Source organism: Equus quagga, chromosome 2, assembly GCF_021613505.1.
Source record: "Equus quagga isolate Etosha38 chromosome 2, UCLA_HA_Equagga_1.0, whole genome shotgun sequence".
Taxonomy (NCBI): domain Eukaryota; kingdom Metazoa; phylum Chordata; class Mammalia; order Perissodactyla; family Equidae; genus Equus; species Equus quagga.
This window is the reverse complement of record NC_060268.1, coordinates 1370105-1387229: the sequence shown is the minus strand read 5'-3', so window position 1 is coordinate 1387229 and position 17125 is coordinate 1370105. Positions and strand designations below refer to the sequence as shown.

General features: G+C 39.5%; 1 protein-coding gene across 1 annotated transcript in view; it reads right to left on the bottom strand.

Annotated features, from left to right (window-relative positions):
- The window catches only part of SAV1 (salvador family WW domain containing protein 1), a 25210-nt gene extending 8162 nt beyond the window's left edge, over window positions 1-17048 (bottom strand). The window contains exons 1-3 of the mRNA XM_046653298.1: window positions 16689-17048; window positions 14629-15072; window positions 3323-3593 (exon numbers count right to left, since the gene is read on the bottom strand). Coding sequence (XP_046509254.1) covers window positions 3323-3593; window positions 14629-15072; window positions 16689-16782 — 809 coding nt within the window. The 5' untranslated portion in view covers window positions 16783-17048. The remainder of the gene's footprint in view (window positions 1-3322; window positions 3594-14628; window positions 15073-16688) is intronic.
- Window positions 17049-17125: the final 77 nt, after the last annotated feature.

Sequence of the window (17125 nt, the reverse complement as noted above, 5' to 3'; positions counted from 1 at the left end):
CCACACTATGGATCATACGCCACACTATGGATCATACGCCACACTATGGATCATACGCCACACTATGGATCATACGCCACACTATGGATCATATGCCACACTATGGATTATATACCACACTATGGATTATATACCACACTATGGATCATATACCACACTATGGATCATATACCACACTAGACCATACTATACAATCCACCTTTTCTTGGAAACTAGTAGTTCACTACTGTTGTGATGGACATAAGCCCAAGGTAAACCTTTACATATTTTTAAGAGACTTCTTCTCTCTGGTATTTATTAGTTTCAAGGACAACTTCGAGGAGGCTATAAAAAAGATGGAGCTAAATTATAATCTTTATACAGAGGCTTAAAACTGGAATCATAAATTTCAGTACTAACTAGTAATTAGCTGTAAATTTGTTTTGGAAAGGTCAACAGCTTCTCTCAAAATGAGAATGGATGTTTCCTCCCCCTTAAGGCTGAAAAGGGGTTCAGAATATGGGGTACAGTGGGAGGGAGTGCTGTGCTTGAATAATCCACATTAACTGTACTATTTCCTTTCTGCTTTTACCACCTTAGGAGAGCATATGGGAATCAGAGTTGATTAGAACCTATTTTAAATAAGAGACTTTAAAAAAACAAAACATGCTTTTAATATGTTCTAACAGCCTATATGTTGGGGGGGAGAGGGCTGTTATATGGGAAAATGCTAAGGAAGGAATTAAACCCCCTGAAGGTTAAAGACTGAATTCTGGGAGGCCAAAATGGTACCTTCTAGATTTGGAGACAAAACTGGAAGGGCTGCCTCCAAATGTAAAGATATGTGTATCAGACAAGGTCATTGCAATACTACACTGGGATTAAAATAAATGTTAACTTAGACTATGATTAACAATTTAAAGATCAATGGGCAAATGGCACTGAATTTTATCTTCAATTCTTCTTTCCTAAGTAGATGCAAAGTGAAATATTCCTGATAGCACCTCGAGAGGTGGGGAAGAACTAAGGCTTTGAAGTCACATGCCTGGGGGGTTTAACCTCAGTCTGGCCACTTACGAGTGGTATGAATGTAGGCAAAAAAAATTCACTTCTCTAAGTTTGTAAAACTGGAATAAATTCCTAACAAAGATGACCGTTCTCAGGATTAAATGAGCTAATACAGTTGTCCCTCAGTGTCCGCAGGCACTTGGTTCCAGGACCCCACAGATACCAAAATCTGTGGATGCTCGAGTCCCTTATATAAAATGGCACGGTATTTGCATAGAACCTATGCACATCCTCCCGGATACTTTAAACCATCTCTAGGTTACTTATAATACCTAATACAATGTAAATTATATGTAAATAGTTGTTATACTGTATTGTTTAGGGGGCAATGACAAGAAAAAAAAGTCTGAACATGTTCAGTACAGATGCAACCATTGTAGCCCTTTCGATTCATGGCTGATTGAACGCGAGGACACAGAGGGCCAACTGTGTAAGTCCAGAGTTCTGCATAAGGAGTCGCATAATACAGACAACCAAACAGTTTTAATACCACCTATGTGAGCTTAAGGCAGGTGTTTAGTCTCTCCTGTTTAATGTCCACAGTGTCGCTGAGAGAAGCAAATTAACTAATTGTGAAAATGCTTCGTAAACTATAAAATTCTGTAATAATGTAAAGTTAATGATGATGGACAAAAAAAGCAAGCTCAATACACTCTCAATCTGGTTGTCTGGACCAAAAAGTCCTCTGCCACCTGGTGACAGCAAATTGTAACCACGTTTGGTTCTTTTCTCCTCCATCATCCTATTCATTCAACAAACATTGGCTGGGCTCCCACTACATGCCCGTCTCTGTGCTGGGTGCTGGGGACACAGCAGGAATCAGCGGTACTCACCCCTGCCCTTGGGTGGGGATCAAGATCAGGTGGGAGGGGGGCTCCGAATTACCCTCCATGTCACAGGCCTGCCAACAGAGGCCAGCAGCTTGCCTGAGATGGTACAGAGAGCAGGAGAAGGGGCCAGGGCCCGACACAGCTATCAGGGTTGCTCTGGTTCTTCTGAAGGGATCACAACCTCAGTTGTTCCATACAAACTAAGTGCTACTAAATGGAATCACTGGGAAAAACTGCTTTTCAAAGTTGAATTAATAAATCCAAATATGTAAATGATTAAAACCACACAATAATGATAAAGCTTAGTTTTCTAGTTAATAATATTAAAATGTATTTTCATAATGATTTTAATGGTTCTAAAAAAATGCGAAACTCTGTTATAACCAAAGATCTGTATTATGCTTGAGGGTACGAAACAACATCTATCAACATGCCAATGGTATTCTACCCATTTTTAATCCTGAAAGGTCAAATGGAGTTAACTGGAAATAGTGCAACCTCATTAGTAAACTAATACTAGTTTGCTGTGTACTTTGAAATCCAGAATCTATTTCACATTTACAGCACACCTCGACTTGGATTAATCACATTTCAACAGTGACAACTGGCTACTGTATTCCCAGGGCTACAAGTCTGACCATAAACGAGATCTACTAATAAGCCCAGCATCAATCAAAACAGCCCAAAGGATCACGGGCTACATTTATTAAACAGATCTAGATGTTTTGTGCAGTTCCAATTTTTGCTTCTTGCCTGGCAAACATAAGAAAGAAGACACAGAATGTCTGAAATTGAATAAAACAGCAGGATGTTATAATTCAAAAGCGCATTTTGACACATTAAAAGCTAAGTCTGTATTATTTATGGGAATTTAAATGTAAAGAGACGCATGTTTTAGGGGCTGGCCCCGTGGCCGAGTGGTTAAGTTCGCGCGCTCCGCTGCAGGCGGCCCAGTGTTTCGTCGGTTCGAATCCTGGGCGCGGACATGGCACTGCTCATCAGACCACGCTGAGGCAGCGTCCCACATGCCACAACTAGAAGAACCCACAACGAAGAATACACAACTATGTACCGGGGGGCTTTGGGGAGAAAAAAGGAAAAAATAAAAAAATCTTAAAAAAAAAAAAAAAAAAGAGACGCATGTTTTATTTATTTATTTCAAATTCTGGGTATCTGCAACAAAAACATTCTGGCATATTAAAGCAGAATCTGATCATAAGAATACTGATCCTGTTTTTGAGGTTTGTTTAAAGAGAAAAGTTTTTCTTTATTTATTCAAGTCATTCATTACTAAATATACGTCCAGAGAAAAATGTTACAGACTCTGAATAAAGTTTTCAAATATTAAACTTCAGGATGCCTTTCTCTTTGATGAAAACATGAGTTCTAAATCTAGCATTTGACAATCTCGAAACAAGAAGCTGAAAATGAAGCTGGTACTCTACCTGGGAGCACAGGGATGCCTGTATTGAGCCTTCTTATTCGTGTGGTCCACATAATAGGTTCCGAATTCTGACGACTCAACTCGCTCCCATCCTGGAGGGAGTCCTTCTCGCTCAAGAGGATGGCTCCAGTGAGTTGTATTTGTGTTGTGATCTATGTAATATTTTCTCCCTCTCATTGTCCAGTCCACAGACCAGCCAGGAGGAAGGGGCAGGTCTTCAGAACCATGGTTAGTTAAATTTCCTAAAGATGTAGCAGCAGCTCTCCCAATACCTGAGGAGAAAGAGAAAAAGAAGAAATAGAACAATGGTTCAAAACTAAAAAGTATGCCATCTGAGAAACAGTTACAAAATTAACCCTCTTGACTGTACTCTTCTGTTAAAATGCATGATTTTATCGTTAGAAATAAAATTTTTCATAAAATAACCAGTATTACTATTATTTAATTACAAAAAGAGGGAAGAATTAGACTCCCTCTCTGAAATAAGATTTTTTTGGTTGATGCCTCCATTAGCAGGCCATACAAACATTTAACTACTAGCAAAGCTAGTTAAGTATGTATACTGCTAAAGGAAAAGAGAGGAAAAGAAAATTTTACCTCATTCAAGATTTAAGAGTTGACATTTCATATAAAACAGCAAAAATAAACTTATAAAACTATTCCCAGTTTATAATTTCTTAAAAATAATCTGGCTGTACCCTAAAACTATTAAGTAAATTTATCAAGGTAGCAGGGTATAAGGTCAACATACAAACACCAATTAAATATCTATATACTAACAACAATTGGAAACGTAAGTTATACCACTTATAATAGCTCCAAAAAGTTAAATATTTGCATTTAAATCTAACAAAATGCATGCAGGATCGGTATGCTAAACAGTGCAAAACACTGATGAAAGAATAAAAGAAGACCTACCAGGTTAATGGATTGGAAGACTCGACATAGTTAAGATGTCAACTTTTCCTGAAATCACCTAGGTTTAAGGTAATTCAAATCAAAATTCCAACAGGAGTTTTTGCAGATACACAGATTAGACACGCAAACTCTAAAATGTATATGGAAAGGCAAAAGAACTAGAGAAGCCAAAACAATTTTAAAAAGGAAGAATAAAGTTGGAGGACTCATGATACTTGATTTTAAGATTTACTATAAAGATACAGTAATCTAGAGAGTGTGATATAATCAAAAGGACAGACAAATCAGCGTAACAGAGAATCCAGAAATATACCCACAGACACAGAGCGAATTGATTTTTGACAAAGCTGAAAAGGCAATTCAATGGAGAAAGGATAGGCTTCTCAACAAATGGTGTTAGAACAAGACATCCACATGCAAAAAAATTAGTCACAACCTATACCTCCCACCTTATACAAAAATAAACTCAAGATGGATCATATATCTAAATGTAAAATGTAAAACTATAAAACTTTTAAAAGAAAAAGTAGGATAAATTTTTGTGACCTTTCATTAGGCAGAGAGTGTTCACATGATTCTGAAAGTGCTACCCGTAAAAGACGACCCTGATAAACTGGACTCCATCAGAGTTAAAGCATTCGCTCCATCAAAGACACAGTTAAGAGAAAGTCAAGCAAGAGACTGGGAGGAAATATTCGCAAATCACATATTAGACAAAGGACTTTAATCTAGAATATACAAAGAACTCTTAAAACTCAACATTAACAACTGTTTTTTAAAAAATGGGCAAAAGATTTGAACAGGCACTTCACCAAAGAAGACAGATGGTAAATGAGCACATAAAAAATGTTAGATATCGTATTAGCCCTCAGGGAAATGCAAATTAAAACCACAATGAGATGCCAATAAACATCAATGAGAATGGTTGAAAAACAAAAAAATCCTGATAATACAAGTTCTGATAAGGATGTGGAGCAACTGGAATTCTCTGACATTGCTGGTGGGAATGCAAACGCTACAGCCACTCTGGAACACAGTTCAATGACTTATAAAGTTAAACATATGCATTGCATATGACACAGCAACTCTATTCCCAAATACTTAACCTAGAGAAATGAAGATTCATCTTTACACAAAAACCTGTATGTGGACGTTTATAGTGGCTATATTCATCATTCCCCAAAGAGGAAACAATGCACATGTCCTTCAACAGAATAGATAAACTGTAGTACAACCATATGGGGGAATCTACTCAGGAGTAAAAAGGTACCAGTTACTAATACATGCAACAACATGATGAATCTCAAAGGCATTAGGCTGAGTGAAAGGAGCTAGCCTCAAATGGCTATAAATTGTATGATTCCCTTCATATGCAATTATTGCAAAGGCAAAACTACTAGGACAGAAAAGTGTGGTTGTCAGAAAGTAGGGGTGGGGTTAGGGGTTGACTACAGAAGGGGCAGCAGTGAGAAAATTTTGGGGGGTGACAGAAGTGTTCTATAAACTAATTGTGCTGGTATTATGTGGATCTATACATACACTAAAACTCACAGAACTCTGTACCTTAAAAGAAAGTTAAGTTTACCATATGTTATTTGGGGGAAAAAAAAGAATAATCTGGCTGTGTAGTTTTATTCTCACACAAGAATAGTAATAACGAGGGCTGACCCCATGGCCAAGTGGTTAAGTACGCCTGCATTCCACATCAGCAGCCTCGGGTTCACTGGCTCGGATCCTGGGTATGGGTCTACACACTGCTCATCAAGCCATGCTGTGGTGGCACCCCACATAGAAGAAACAGAAGGACTTACAACTAGAATATACAACTGTGTACTGGGGCTTCGTGGAGGAAAAAAAGAGGAGGATTGGCAACAGATGTTAACTCAGGGCCAATCTTCCTCACCAAAAAAAAAAAAAAAAAAAAAAGTACATGAAAAAAACAATAGTAAGAGTGTATAACCAATGACCCCAAAACTCAACAGCTTAAACCAAGACTCATTTAGTTTACAAGTCTCTGGTTAATGATACAGGCTGAGCTTTCCTTGTTGCTGTATCAAGATAACTGATGTGAGGCCCCATGATGATCCAATCTCCATTCTTCTCTGACCTACACTGCTCCTTTTCTATCCCTAGACTTCACTATGCTCCAGCTATGCAGGCCTCCTTGCTGTTCTCAAACCCAGCAGGCGTGGGCTGTTCACTCTCCCTAGAATATTCTTGTTTCAGATATCTGCTTGGCTCACTCCCTCAGCCTCTTCAAGTCTCTTCTCAAATACTTCAGTGAAGCTTCCTCGCACTATTTATTGCAATCTACCTCTCCCAGCTTCCACTCCCCTGTTCTACTTTTTTTGTGTCACTTTAACCTTCAAACTTATAATCTTTGTTTGCTCATCATCCTTCTTGTCCCACAAGAAGGGAAGATGCACACAGGGCAGGAATCTTTGTTCTGCTGACAGACCTCTAGAACAATGTCTGCAGAATAGAGCACACACTAAGTGTTCAACAAATACACAACACTATGAAGACACTATGGCATTAGTGGAGGAGAGGTGTAAAGATCAATGAAACAGCACAGGGAACCCAGAAACAGACTCAGACAAATATGCCAACCAATTTTAGACAAAGTTACAAAAGTAATTCAGAGGAGGAAATACAGCCTTTTCAATAAATGCTACTGGTGCAATTAGACATCCATAGGCAAGAAAAACCTTGACCTAAATTTCACACCTTATGGTAGAATTAACTCAAATGGATCATACTTCAATATAAAACATAAAACTACAAAACTTTTAGAAAAAAATATACAGGAGAACATCTTTGGGATCTAGGGCTAGGTGCTTAGACTTGACACCAAAAATACAATCCACAAAAAGAAAAATTTATAAATTGTATCTCATCAAAATTAAACACTTTTGCTCTTTTGTGAAAGTCCACATGAAGAGGATGAAAAGAAAAGCTACGGACTGGGAGGAAATATTTGCAAACCACATACCCAACAAAGGAGTAGTATCTCAAATATATAAAGAACATCCAAAACTCAATAATGAAAACACAAGCCAATTAGAATATGGGTAAAAGACACAGACATTTCACCAAAGAGGATATACAGATGGCAGATAAGCATATGAAAAGACATTTAACATCATTAGCCACCAGGAAAAAGCAAATGAAAACCACAATGAACTATCACTACAAATGCAACAGAATGGCTAAAATAAAAACCAGGGCTGATACCAAATGCTAGTGAGGATGCAGAGAAACTGCATCCCTCACACACTGCTGTTAGGAAAGTAAAATGGACAATCACTCTGGAAAATAGTTTGGCAGTTTTTTATAGAACTAAACATGATTACCATACAACCCAGCAACCGCACTCTGAGGCATTCATCCCAGAGAAATAAAAACACATTCACACAAAAACCTGTACATAAACAAATGTTCATAGCAGCTTTATTCATAATAGCCAAAAACTGAAAACAGCCCAGACCCTTCAACAAATGAATGGGTTAAACAAACTGTGGTACAGACAGACACACCATGTTATACTACTCAGCAACAGAAAAAGAGGAACTACTGATACATACAGCAACTTGTATGAATCTCCAGGGAATTATTCTGAGTGAAAAAAGCTAATCTATCTCAAAAGGTTACATCCTGTATGATTCCATTTATATAACATTTTTTTAATGACACAATTTTAGAAATGGAGAACAGATTAGTGGTTGCTTGCCAAGATCAGGAAGGGAAGTGGGCGTGGTTATGAAAGGGCAAACAGAACGGATCCTTGTGGTGGTGGAACTGCTCAGCGTCTTATCTATGGTAGTGCATACACAATCTACATGGGATAAAGTGTAAAACTAAAAACATACACACATAAATGAGCTAGGGTAAAACTGAGGAAGATCTAAGGTGATGGGCGTATTGTATCAATGTCAATATCCTGGTTGTGTTACATACTATAGTTTTGCAAAGCTTTACCCATGGGGGAAACTGGGTAAAGTGTATGGGGGATCTCTCTGCATTATTTCTTACAACTGCATATGAATCTACAATTCTCTCGATAAAAACTTCAGCTAAAAAAAGGAGAGTGGTATAATTCCTCGATTCAATGTGCATGTAAGAACTGCCCAAAGTGGCTGAGCTAGAACAAGAACAGCAAAGAAAGAAGAGGAGATAAGAACAGAGCACTGTGAAAAACCAGCTAGCCCAAAACACTATGCCAATAATTTCTACTTTTCCCTCCACAACCCCCACCTCTCTGGCAAGCACAGGAGATGATTTCAAATAACTGGCACAGAAAAACCTAATTTATTCAATAATGTATAATAAAAACAGCAAAACATCAATCTATAAGAAAAATTAAACAGGAAAAAAGGTAAAAACTTTACTGAAAACACATTCAGAAAAATGTCCAAAAGCAGAGAAAAAATGCAACTAAATATTCTGCCATAAATTAAAACAGAAAAAAGAATGAAGCAATCAACTTTCTGAAGGAAGACAAAAAGAAGAAAAGCAAGAATCCAAAAGATGAAACGGTAAGACAACAGAGATAACAGGCATGCTCAGGAAAGAAAGAGAGAGACAAAAAGTGGAACAACAAACACGCAGTGTTTGCTACGGTGGAGAGACCTGGCAAATCGTAAGTAAGTGAAAAAGGTTAACATCACCAATAATGTCATATAGATATCATGTATCTCCCTATACATGATACAATGAGGACACTTCATCTCTGTGGTAGTCTTTCCAAAAACCAATAAACCCAGTCTAATCATGAGAAAAACATCACACAAAATCCAAATTGAGGGACGGTCTACAAAATATCTGACAAGTATTCCTCAAAAGTGTCAAAGTCATAAAAAACAGGAAAAGACTAAAAAATTGCCATAGACCAAAGAACACTAAGGAGACATGACAACTAAAAGAAATGCGTTACTCTGGATTGAATCCTGGAACAGAAAATGGACATTAATGAAAAAACTGGTGAAATCTAAATAAAGCTTGGAGTTTAATTTAAAAAACAACCCTGAGTTCATGAAGACACTAAAAACAAAAACTCATTGGTTACATTTGGAGGTGGCTACGTTACCAATTCATTATTCTGAAAAATAGTAAACAAAGGGAAAGATCTAGCATTTATCCTGTCTTTCTTATATGAACAGCAACCAAATTATTGATAAAACAAAGTATTTCATTATAGAATTCCACCTAATAGAGAAGAAATGACAGAAGTAAGTATCATCATTGGCAAAACCTAATGAAATACTGGATCTGGCCAAGGATCATGAGTGGCTGCCAAACCAATAGGAAAAGGCTGACGGAGAAATTCATGATGGATGAAATGGGCTGACATATGATCCTACGATCAATTCTAACATCACAAAAGGAGAAATCAATCATTATGTGTCTCTGGAACTGATGCACAGAATGTACATAACACCACCTATGAAGTATTCTGGCAAAAAGGAAAATGCGAGAAAGAAAACAAACGAAATCACTCTTACTCAGCACCCTTTGGGAAAAAAGGTATATATTTCTTAAACCGAGGATGACTATAGAACAAAACAAAGCTAATAAGCCTTTTGGTGAAACTGACCTTGGCTTCTGTCAAACTGCACTTGAAGGTTTATTTAATAAGCGTAGCTTAAGCAACTTCCATAAAGAGAAAATATTTAAACAGAAAAGAAATAATGTACTAAAGACACACACGTAACAAACAACTTTAAAATCACATTGTGTAAGCATGCAATGGCTTTATACTTTCTCATATTTCCATCACTAAATATGTTGTACTACTAGCCACAACCAAGAATAGCAATTAAAAAAGAAATCACAGTCAATTCAATGTACTCATATTGAGTTACTTATAAGAACCATAACATTTTGGCATGACAGAGGGCTCCCTGGAAATATATAAAAAGATTTTTAAATACAGCACTATTTAAAAAAAACTATTACAGTAATTAAAAACTGTACAGGCTTAAAGAGTATTGAAGTTTGTGACAATTTCATTCATCTGCTTAGAAAATCCAAATTTTCATATACTGAAGTTGCCTAAATCTAGAAACACATGTACTTTTATATTTAAACAATATTAGGTACCAAACATCAGGCTTAAACCATGATAACCTTCAAATTTATATTTAGAGGTAACACGAAGACCTCTCTGCAAAATCTCGTTTCCAGAAACCCTGACAATTTGATAAGGGAACTATGAGTTCTTAAAGTTCCAAACAGGCTCATCAGCTTTACCAGTGCCATATAAAACCATGATTCCTAACCTTTCCAGAGATATCCATAAACAGTTTATTTAGTTTCATGACACAGTCCACCTGTACTCTCTGAAAGTGCCATGTGCACTAAACTTTTTTCAAACTATCATTCGGGATAATTTTATAAAACCAACTGAGAGATGAATGTACAATACAAAAAGATTGGAAACCACTATCTAAAGCATAAAACATTACTAGTAATAAAATAGGTCTAGCAGACAAAAAAAAACAAAAGCTATAACATCAAGCTCTAACACACGAGATCTCCACCAGAAAGCTGAAACTTCAATAACCAAACACACCATTTGGATGAGATATCTGACATCTGCCCAAGCTCAAAAATCCTCGTTTCCTAATTGTAGTAGCCACAGAAAAGAAAATGGAATCTGGAACTCTAATGGGTCTACAAGCTCCAGCGTGTAAACAGATACTAAACAATTATAGCCCACGTTATAATCAAGATGCTGATAAAGAGATCTAAGCATTTTTAAACCAAGTCAACCACCTTTTCTCCTCCTCTGCAAAATGATTACAAATAAAGTTGTGTCCCTAAAGATTATTAACCCCTCTTCAAAATGAGTCTGGTTAACTAAATATTTATGCATTTCCTGAAGTAAACAGAATTCCAGTATTTTTCTGTAAAGCCTGACACTTCGCAGTTTGATTTTTATAACTTGATTTCTATAGTCATCTTTAAAAATAATTTTAAAGGTTGTTATTTAACACTGTGTATATCTAAATTACTTAAGTGCAAAACAAAGGAATTTGATCTGCCTTTAGTATTCCAACTAAAGACTTCCTGTTAACAGCAGGATTTCTTCCTTTGGCACAGACAGTGCCTGACTGGTACGTTGGCCGATAAGTTAAAGGTCAAATTTCACAACTAAACGGAGAACTTGCTAGCCCCTAAAACCCTTTCAGGTACTATACAACTTGTTTTTGTGCTTAACCCTTGAGACCTGGTGTTTCCTAAAAGTCTAAGTAATAACTAATTGGCAGGAATTATGATACTCACTGTCATTACAAAATTACTTTCTTCCATATCTTTTTTATGCTTATTACATTATTAACAGTAACAAAATTTAAAACTCAGGAAAATAAATCTGTCTATAGCACATCCTTACCCTCCCACAAACTTACTTTCTCCTTTCCATCCACTCAAATTCCTTGAACTCTCTCCAGCATAAATCTTGAAAACAAGTCTTTTCAAGATGAATTCAAGAAACTTCCAGCTATTGTCTCATATTCAGATTTTTTTCCTTCTGGAAAAGACAGTTGTCAGACCTTTCTGTTTGGTTAATAATTGGTTATTAATCTTTCCCTGCCACTTAAAAGACTCCTTCAAAGAACTACCGTTCTTTCCAAAAAGGTAAAACATTAAATCTTATTGCCCTGATATAAGGTTACCATGAGAAATTTCTCAAGTATGTATCACTGCTGTAATAAATACAAATCTTTCTTTAAAATGACTTTCTTTAATTTGAAGAAAGTATCCAATTAACTGTATTTTATTTCTAAATCGTGATTATAAAATTGTTTCAAAGTCTATCTTTAAACTCACAAAAACTATATCAGATTGCTCCTGAGAAGATCAGTAGAAATTTAGTTCTTACAGTATTTCCTCAATGATATTTTGCAAATCAGAATTTTAAAACAAGATTTTAACTTGGTATTACTAATTCTTCATAATTACATCAGGCAGAAAAGTGTTAGGAGCTATCGATGATGTCTGCAATATAAATACACATGGGAAAAGTGAGTGGAACAGACAACAATCTGTATTAATGATAAAGAGACTGTTATAAGCTATTATTCCTGCTGCCCTTCAGTTACCAAAACTGTCCTAAGACTCCAGACTTGAAATCTCTGGATTCATTCACTTTTTCAACTATTCATTTTTGGAGCACCCGCTGTGTAGCCAGGTGCTGTTAATCCTATCTGCCTCTTCTCTTTCCTTCATCCCTCAACCCCATTAGTGGCCAAGTCCTATCAATGCAGATGCGTCCCACTTCTCCCCTTTCCAAATGTCCCTAGCCTAGGTCAGGTCTTCATTAACATTTAAAATATTAACCACCTAACATGCACCAAATGTAAGATTATGAAGTCACTGAAACTACTCACAGCATATAACATTAAGCAACTCATCCAAATAAAAGGCAGGGAGATCAAAGTGTACAGAGTACAATCACATCAAAGTAAAAAAGGATGTCCTGGGAAAAGATGAAAGAAATAACTAAAATACTAACAATCTCTGCTGTGATGCTCTATTTTCCCGCATTTTGCAAATTTCCTACAATAAGCAGATAGTACTCCAAAAGAAAATATAAATGAGCTTTATTTTAAAAACTATTTTGGTTGGATAACAAATTATTTCTGAGGTTTAAAACTACACAATATTAGAAAGAGCCAAAATAAACACCGAAGGATGCAACTGTCTAATCCTTTAACGTGGTTCTTTAAAAAAAAGGCACTCACACATGCTCATTACACAGTTTTTCTATATGCCTAGAAAACCTCTCCTCTTTAATGTGCCAATGAGACTCCAACATCAGCTTTCACAAAATAAGCTGCTATTAGCACCTATTCCATGCTATTCCTCAATTTTCAAAACTTTAGTGATTTACTTTTTCCCAAATCTATAATTAAATCTCACTTTTCCTTCAAAAGCATCATAGATTTGCCCTTTCTTCTCCAATACCACTAGCACCTGCAGTCCCCTTTTCTCTAGGAATCTATCCTGAGTACAACCGGTAAACTAACCTTTAAACACTGCTTTCATAAAATTACTTGTCTTTTTGAAATCTGCCATGGCTTCTGCTTGACTCAAGTTTAAATCATGTTGTTGAACCACAAATCTCCACTCCATCTTATTTCTTCCAACTAGGCAGAACTACAGAGTTCCTTAGATTCACATCATGCCTACTCTGTTTTCACTGGGCTATTCTCAATTTTCCACCTAACATGCCCTTCTTCTGCCCATTAATCTAAAATCCAAGCTGGAAACACAGATCATGTCCTACGTCTTGCACGAACCACTCTCTAAGTATTCCAGCCTACCCTGATCTCTTTCTTCTGACTCCCTATTGCACTTACAGTCAGTACTGCAAAGTGTAACAACTAATTGTTTCGTGATTATTTTGCAAATAGTGGTTTTGCTCCCCCAACTAAAGCACCAGAGGGTAGATATCAAGGAGGTCAGGGAAAATGCTAGACACATAAATGATTAATATTAACTGAATGTTTTCTACACTCAAAATACTCAAGTGCTAAACTGTTTCTAAGTCACCTTATTTGAAGTCTCACGGGCCAAAAAAGTAAATGTCTCACATACTTTTTATGTTTATCCTGCCAAAATTTAAAGGCTTCAACTAACTAGGAAAAAACAATCAGATGAGAAAGTTTAATTTTCAGCTTGCATCAGTTTATCTAACATAATCCAGTACTTTAGGAATAAAGTAGAACTATCTATTTCTCCTATCTCTTCTGCTCCTTGTACAAGTATTCACAAGTTAGCAAATATGGAAAACGGATTTTAAAAAATTATATGGCTAAAACTTTTGCCCATTCCAAAAAGAACAACAAAAACACATGCTTAATACACTACTAACCACTTGACAATAAGGCTTTTTGACCAACTTGAAAAATAATTATTGAACTCTGAGAACAGTTTTGTTAAGAGACCCAGTGCAGGTTCTAGCTAAGTAATGATGCAGTTGCCCGTGGTATCACCCACCGTGCCCACTTCTCCCTAACTTTCCTTTCCAGGTGCTAAGTCCAGTTTCTCTGAAACGCTAACCTTCCCATTCTACAAAGTCTTAGATGCAGTCCAACCGGAGACATTAAATTCTCTAGCTTTTCAAGGTTCACAGTGCTAACAGTCTTACACAGCCTTCAGATAAGTACCAAGTTTCAATAAAATGAGTTAAAATAGACGAACATAAAATTCTTTCACTCAGCATAGGTTAATAATAGTTTGCAAGGTGGCTTAGCAAGACTGGCAAAATGGGAAGTATTCCTCTAGGAGTATCTGTTGGCTTCCCAGAAAAACCCAGAAAAGAGAATCTTTTTAATTAAGTGTTAATAAATCTAAACTAATGTAGTATTCGTAATTTTAAGTTACCTGAAGTATGCCTCCCCTGACTCTGCGGCACTCTTTGGAAGAGATCATGGTTGTATTCGTAATATCTGTAGTCTTCAGGCGCACGATCTCCAAGTGGGCGCCTTCTCTGACCATCAAAATAATTATCTGAATAATAATATCGGGAACCAGAGTCTCCATTTTCAACAGCAAAATTAACTTCTGTTAAAAATGACTGAGAAGAGCCATATTCCCTAGGGACATCTGCTAGACTCCTGGCAAGGTAAGAAGGTGCAGATAATCTGTTGCTTTCTCTTCTCATTATTTCATGAGGTGTTCTTTGAATTGGAGTTCTAAGGAAACTCTGGTTTCTTGAAACCATTCCATCTCCAGAAGCTGAAAAGGCATTAGCGCTTGAATCTGGAAGACAGATATCAGTTCGCCTTGGAATTGTTGGACCGTGCCGGATGAATGAAGGCATGAGATCTATAATAAAAGAGTAAAATGACCATTTCAGTAAGTAATAAATACACCTTCCAAAAGCTGTTCATTTACATATCACCCCCAAACACAAAATTTCAATCGACTTAAGAAAACACAGTTTAAATTTTTGATTTAAGATAAGTTTATTTTAAAATTGAGGCTGATTAATATTTTCTCACTCAAATGAATTTATAATTTGTGTGAATGTATGTGTAAGCTCAGTCAGAATCAAACGTATTCTGCATACTACCATACATAATATGATAACACGCCAATAAGTGTAACTATGACTTACACATTAATAAAACACGAATAAATGTGTAAAAATAGGAAACAATCTAACAAATGAATACACAGTTACCAGCATAACTTAATATATTTTGTTTTGTTGATTTCACTTTATTTTTGAAGTTTCCAAAAATCTTTCTTCAAGCAAACACTACTTCAAAAATGACAGAACATAATGTTATTCCCTACACAGGAAAACGTGAATTCCTTTAAACAGATTTTTTAATTATTAACCTGGTCTTCCTACTCTTGGCATCACGTAGCACTAATACAGTCACCAAGAGCTGCAAAGCCAAAAATTTAGCTACGAAAATTGAAAAACAAAAAGATGTCGTTTCAAAGAGGCACAGAAACGTTCCATCAGTTCAAACGCTGATGTTTGCACTGTGGCTCCTCCAAGAACCAGTAATTCAACACAGAAGATAACACTGGAACGACGGCTTGCAAATTCCAGAGCTTCTGAACCAAGAAACCAGCGCAGACATCCCCGCGTAGGAAGCCAGCGCCTTCCGAACACGCAGACACCCGGATCCGCAGACGGTCCAGTCAGCCGCGAGCCGCGCAGCGCCGCGGCCGGGGACAGGCTCCCGCCTGACGAAGCGGGAACACGGCACCCCCGAAGCGACGCGCTCACAGGGTGGCGAACGTATTTCGTGATTTCAGGTAACGCTTAAGAAACTTCACTCGCGGCGAACCGCGAGCTATCGTAAACTCAGTCAAATCCCTCAGAAAATGTGTAACTGAAAATAAACTGTGGAAGAAACGCTTAAAAACCCCGTTTCCGGTCACGACGCGCCGGTCCGAGGACTCGCCGCGCCGAGCGCACGGCCGCCGCCGAACCGGAGCCGCGGCCGCCGGAAGCGCTCCGCCCGCGGCCGAGCCCGGGGGCCCGCGAGCTGCGTCCAGCGACGGGTGAGCTAACGCCGAGGCCGCGGGCCCGCCGCCTCCGGGAGGAAGGCGCGCCGGCCCACGCGGGACGCAGGGCGGGAGGCCAGTCCGCGCGCCGCACGGCGCTCCCCTCCGCGCGACCGGGGGGCTGCGAGCGCTGCGGACGGGGTCCCGGGCGCTGCGTGGACGCGGGGCTCGCGCGCACGGCGCTGGCCGGTGCCTCCGAGGTCTGAGGACCGCACGGGCGGCGGCTGTCCCCTGGGAGCGCGCCCGCGACCCCGCAGCGCGCGCCACACGGGCCGGCCCGGTCCCCACAGCCGCTGCGACGGCCCCGGGCCGCGGCACTCGGCGGGCCCGCCGGCGTCCGGGCGGGAGGACCTCAGTCCCCGCGTCCCCGCCGCGCCCCCGAGGCCCTCCCCCCCGCGCGGCCGCGCCGCACTCACTGCGCAGCAGGGGCGACGTCTCCTTCTTCACGTACTTCCCCTGCACCTCGGCCGGCTTGCGCGCCTCGCCCTTGGTCTTCTTTCGGGACAGCATCCCCGCCCGCCCGCGCGCCGCCGCCGCCGCCTCGCCGCCCGGGGCCCCGCAGGGCCTGCCGCATGGTCGCGGCGCTACGCGCGCCGGCCGCCGCTCCGTCGCCTGTCAGTTCCTGCCCGGAAGTCTGCCCGCCCCGCGACGCGGCCCGAGGCCTCGGGGCCCGCAGCCCCGGCACGCCCCGCCGGGCCCATGGCCGCCTCGCCGCCGCCGCCCGCGTCCTCCCGCTGCCGCTGCCGCCGCCGCCGGGAATTCTGGGAACCTCGACGCCGCCGGGCGCCGCCGCCCTCCCCTTCCCCCCGCGCCCCTTCCCTCCCCCCTCCCCCCCCCCCCCCCCCCGCCCCCT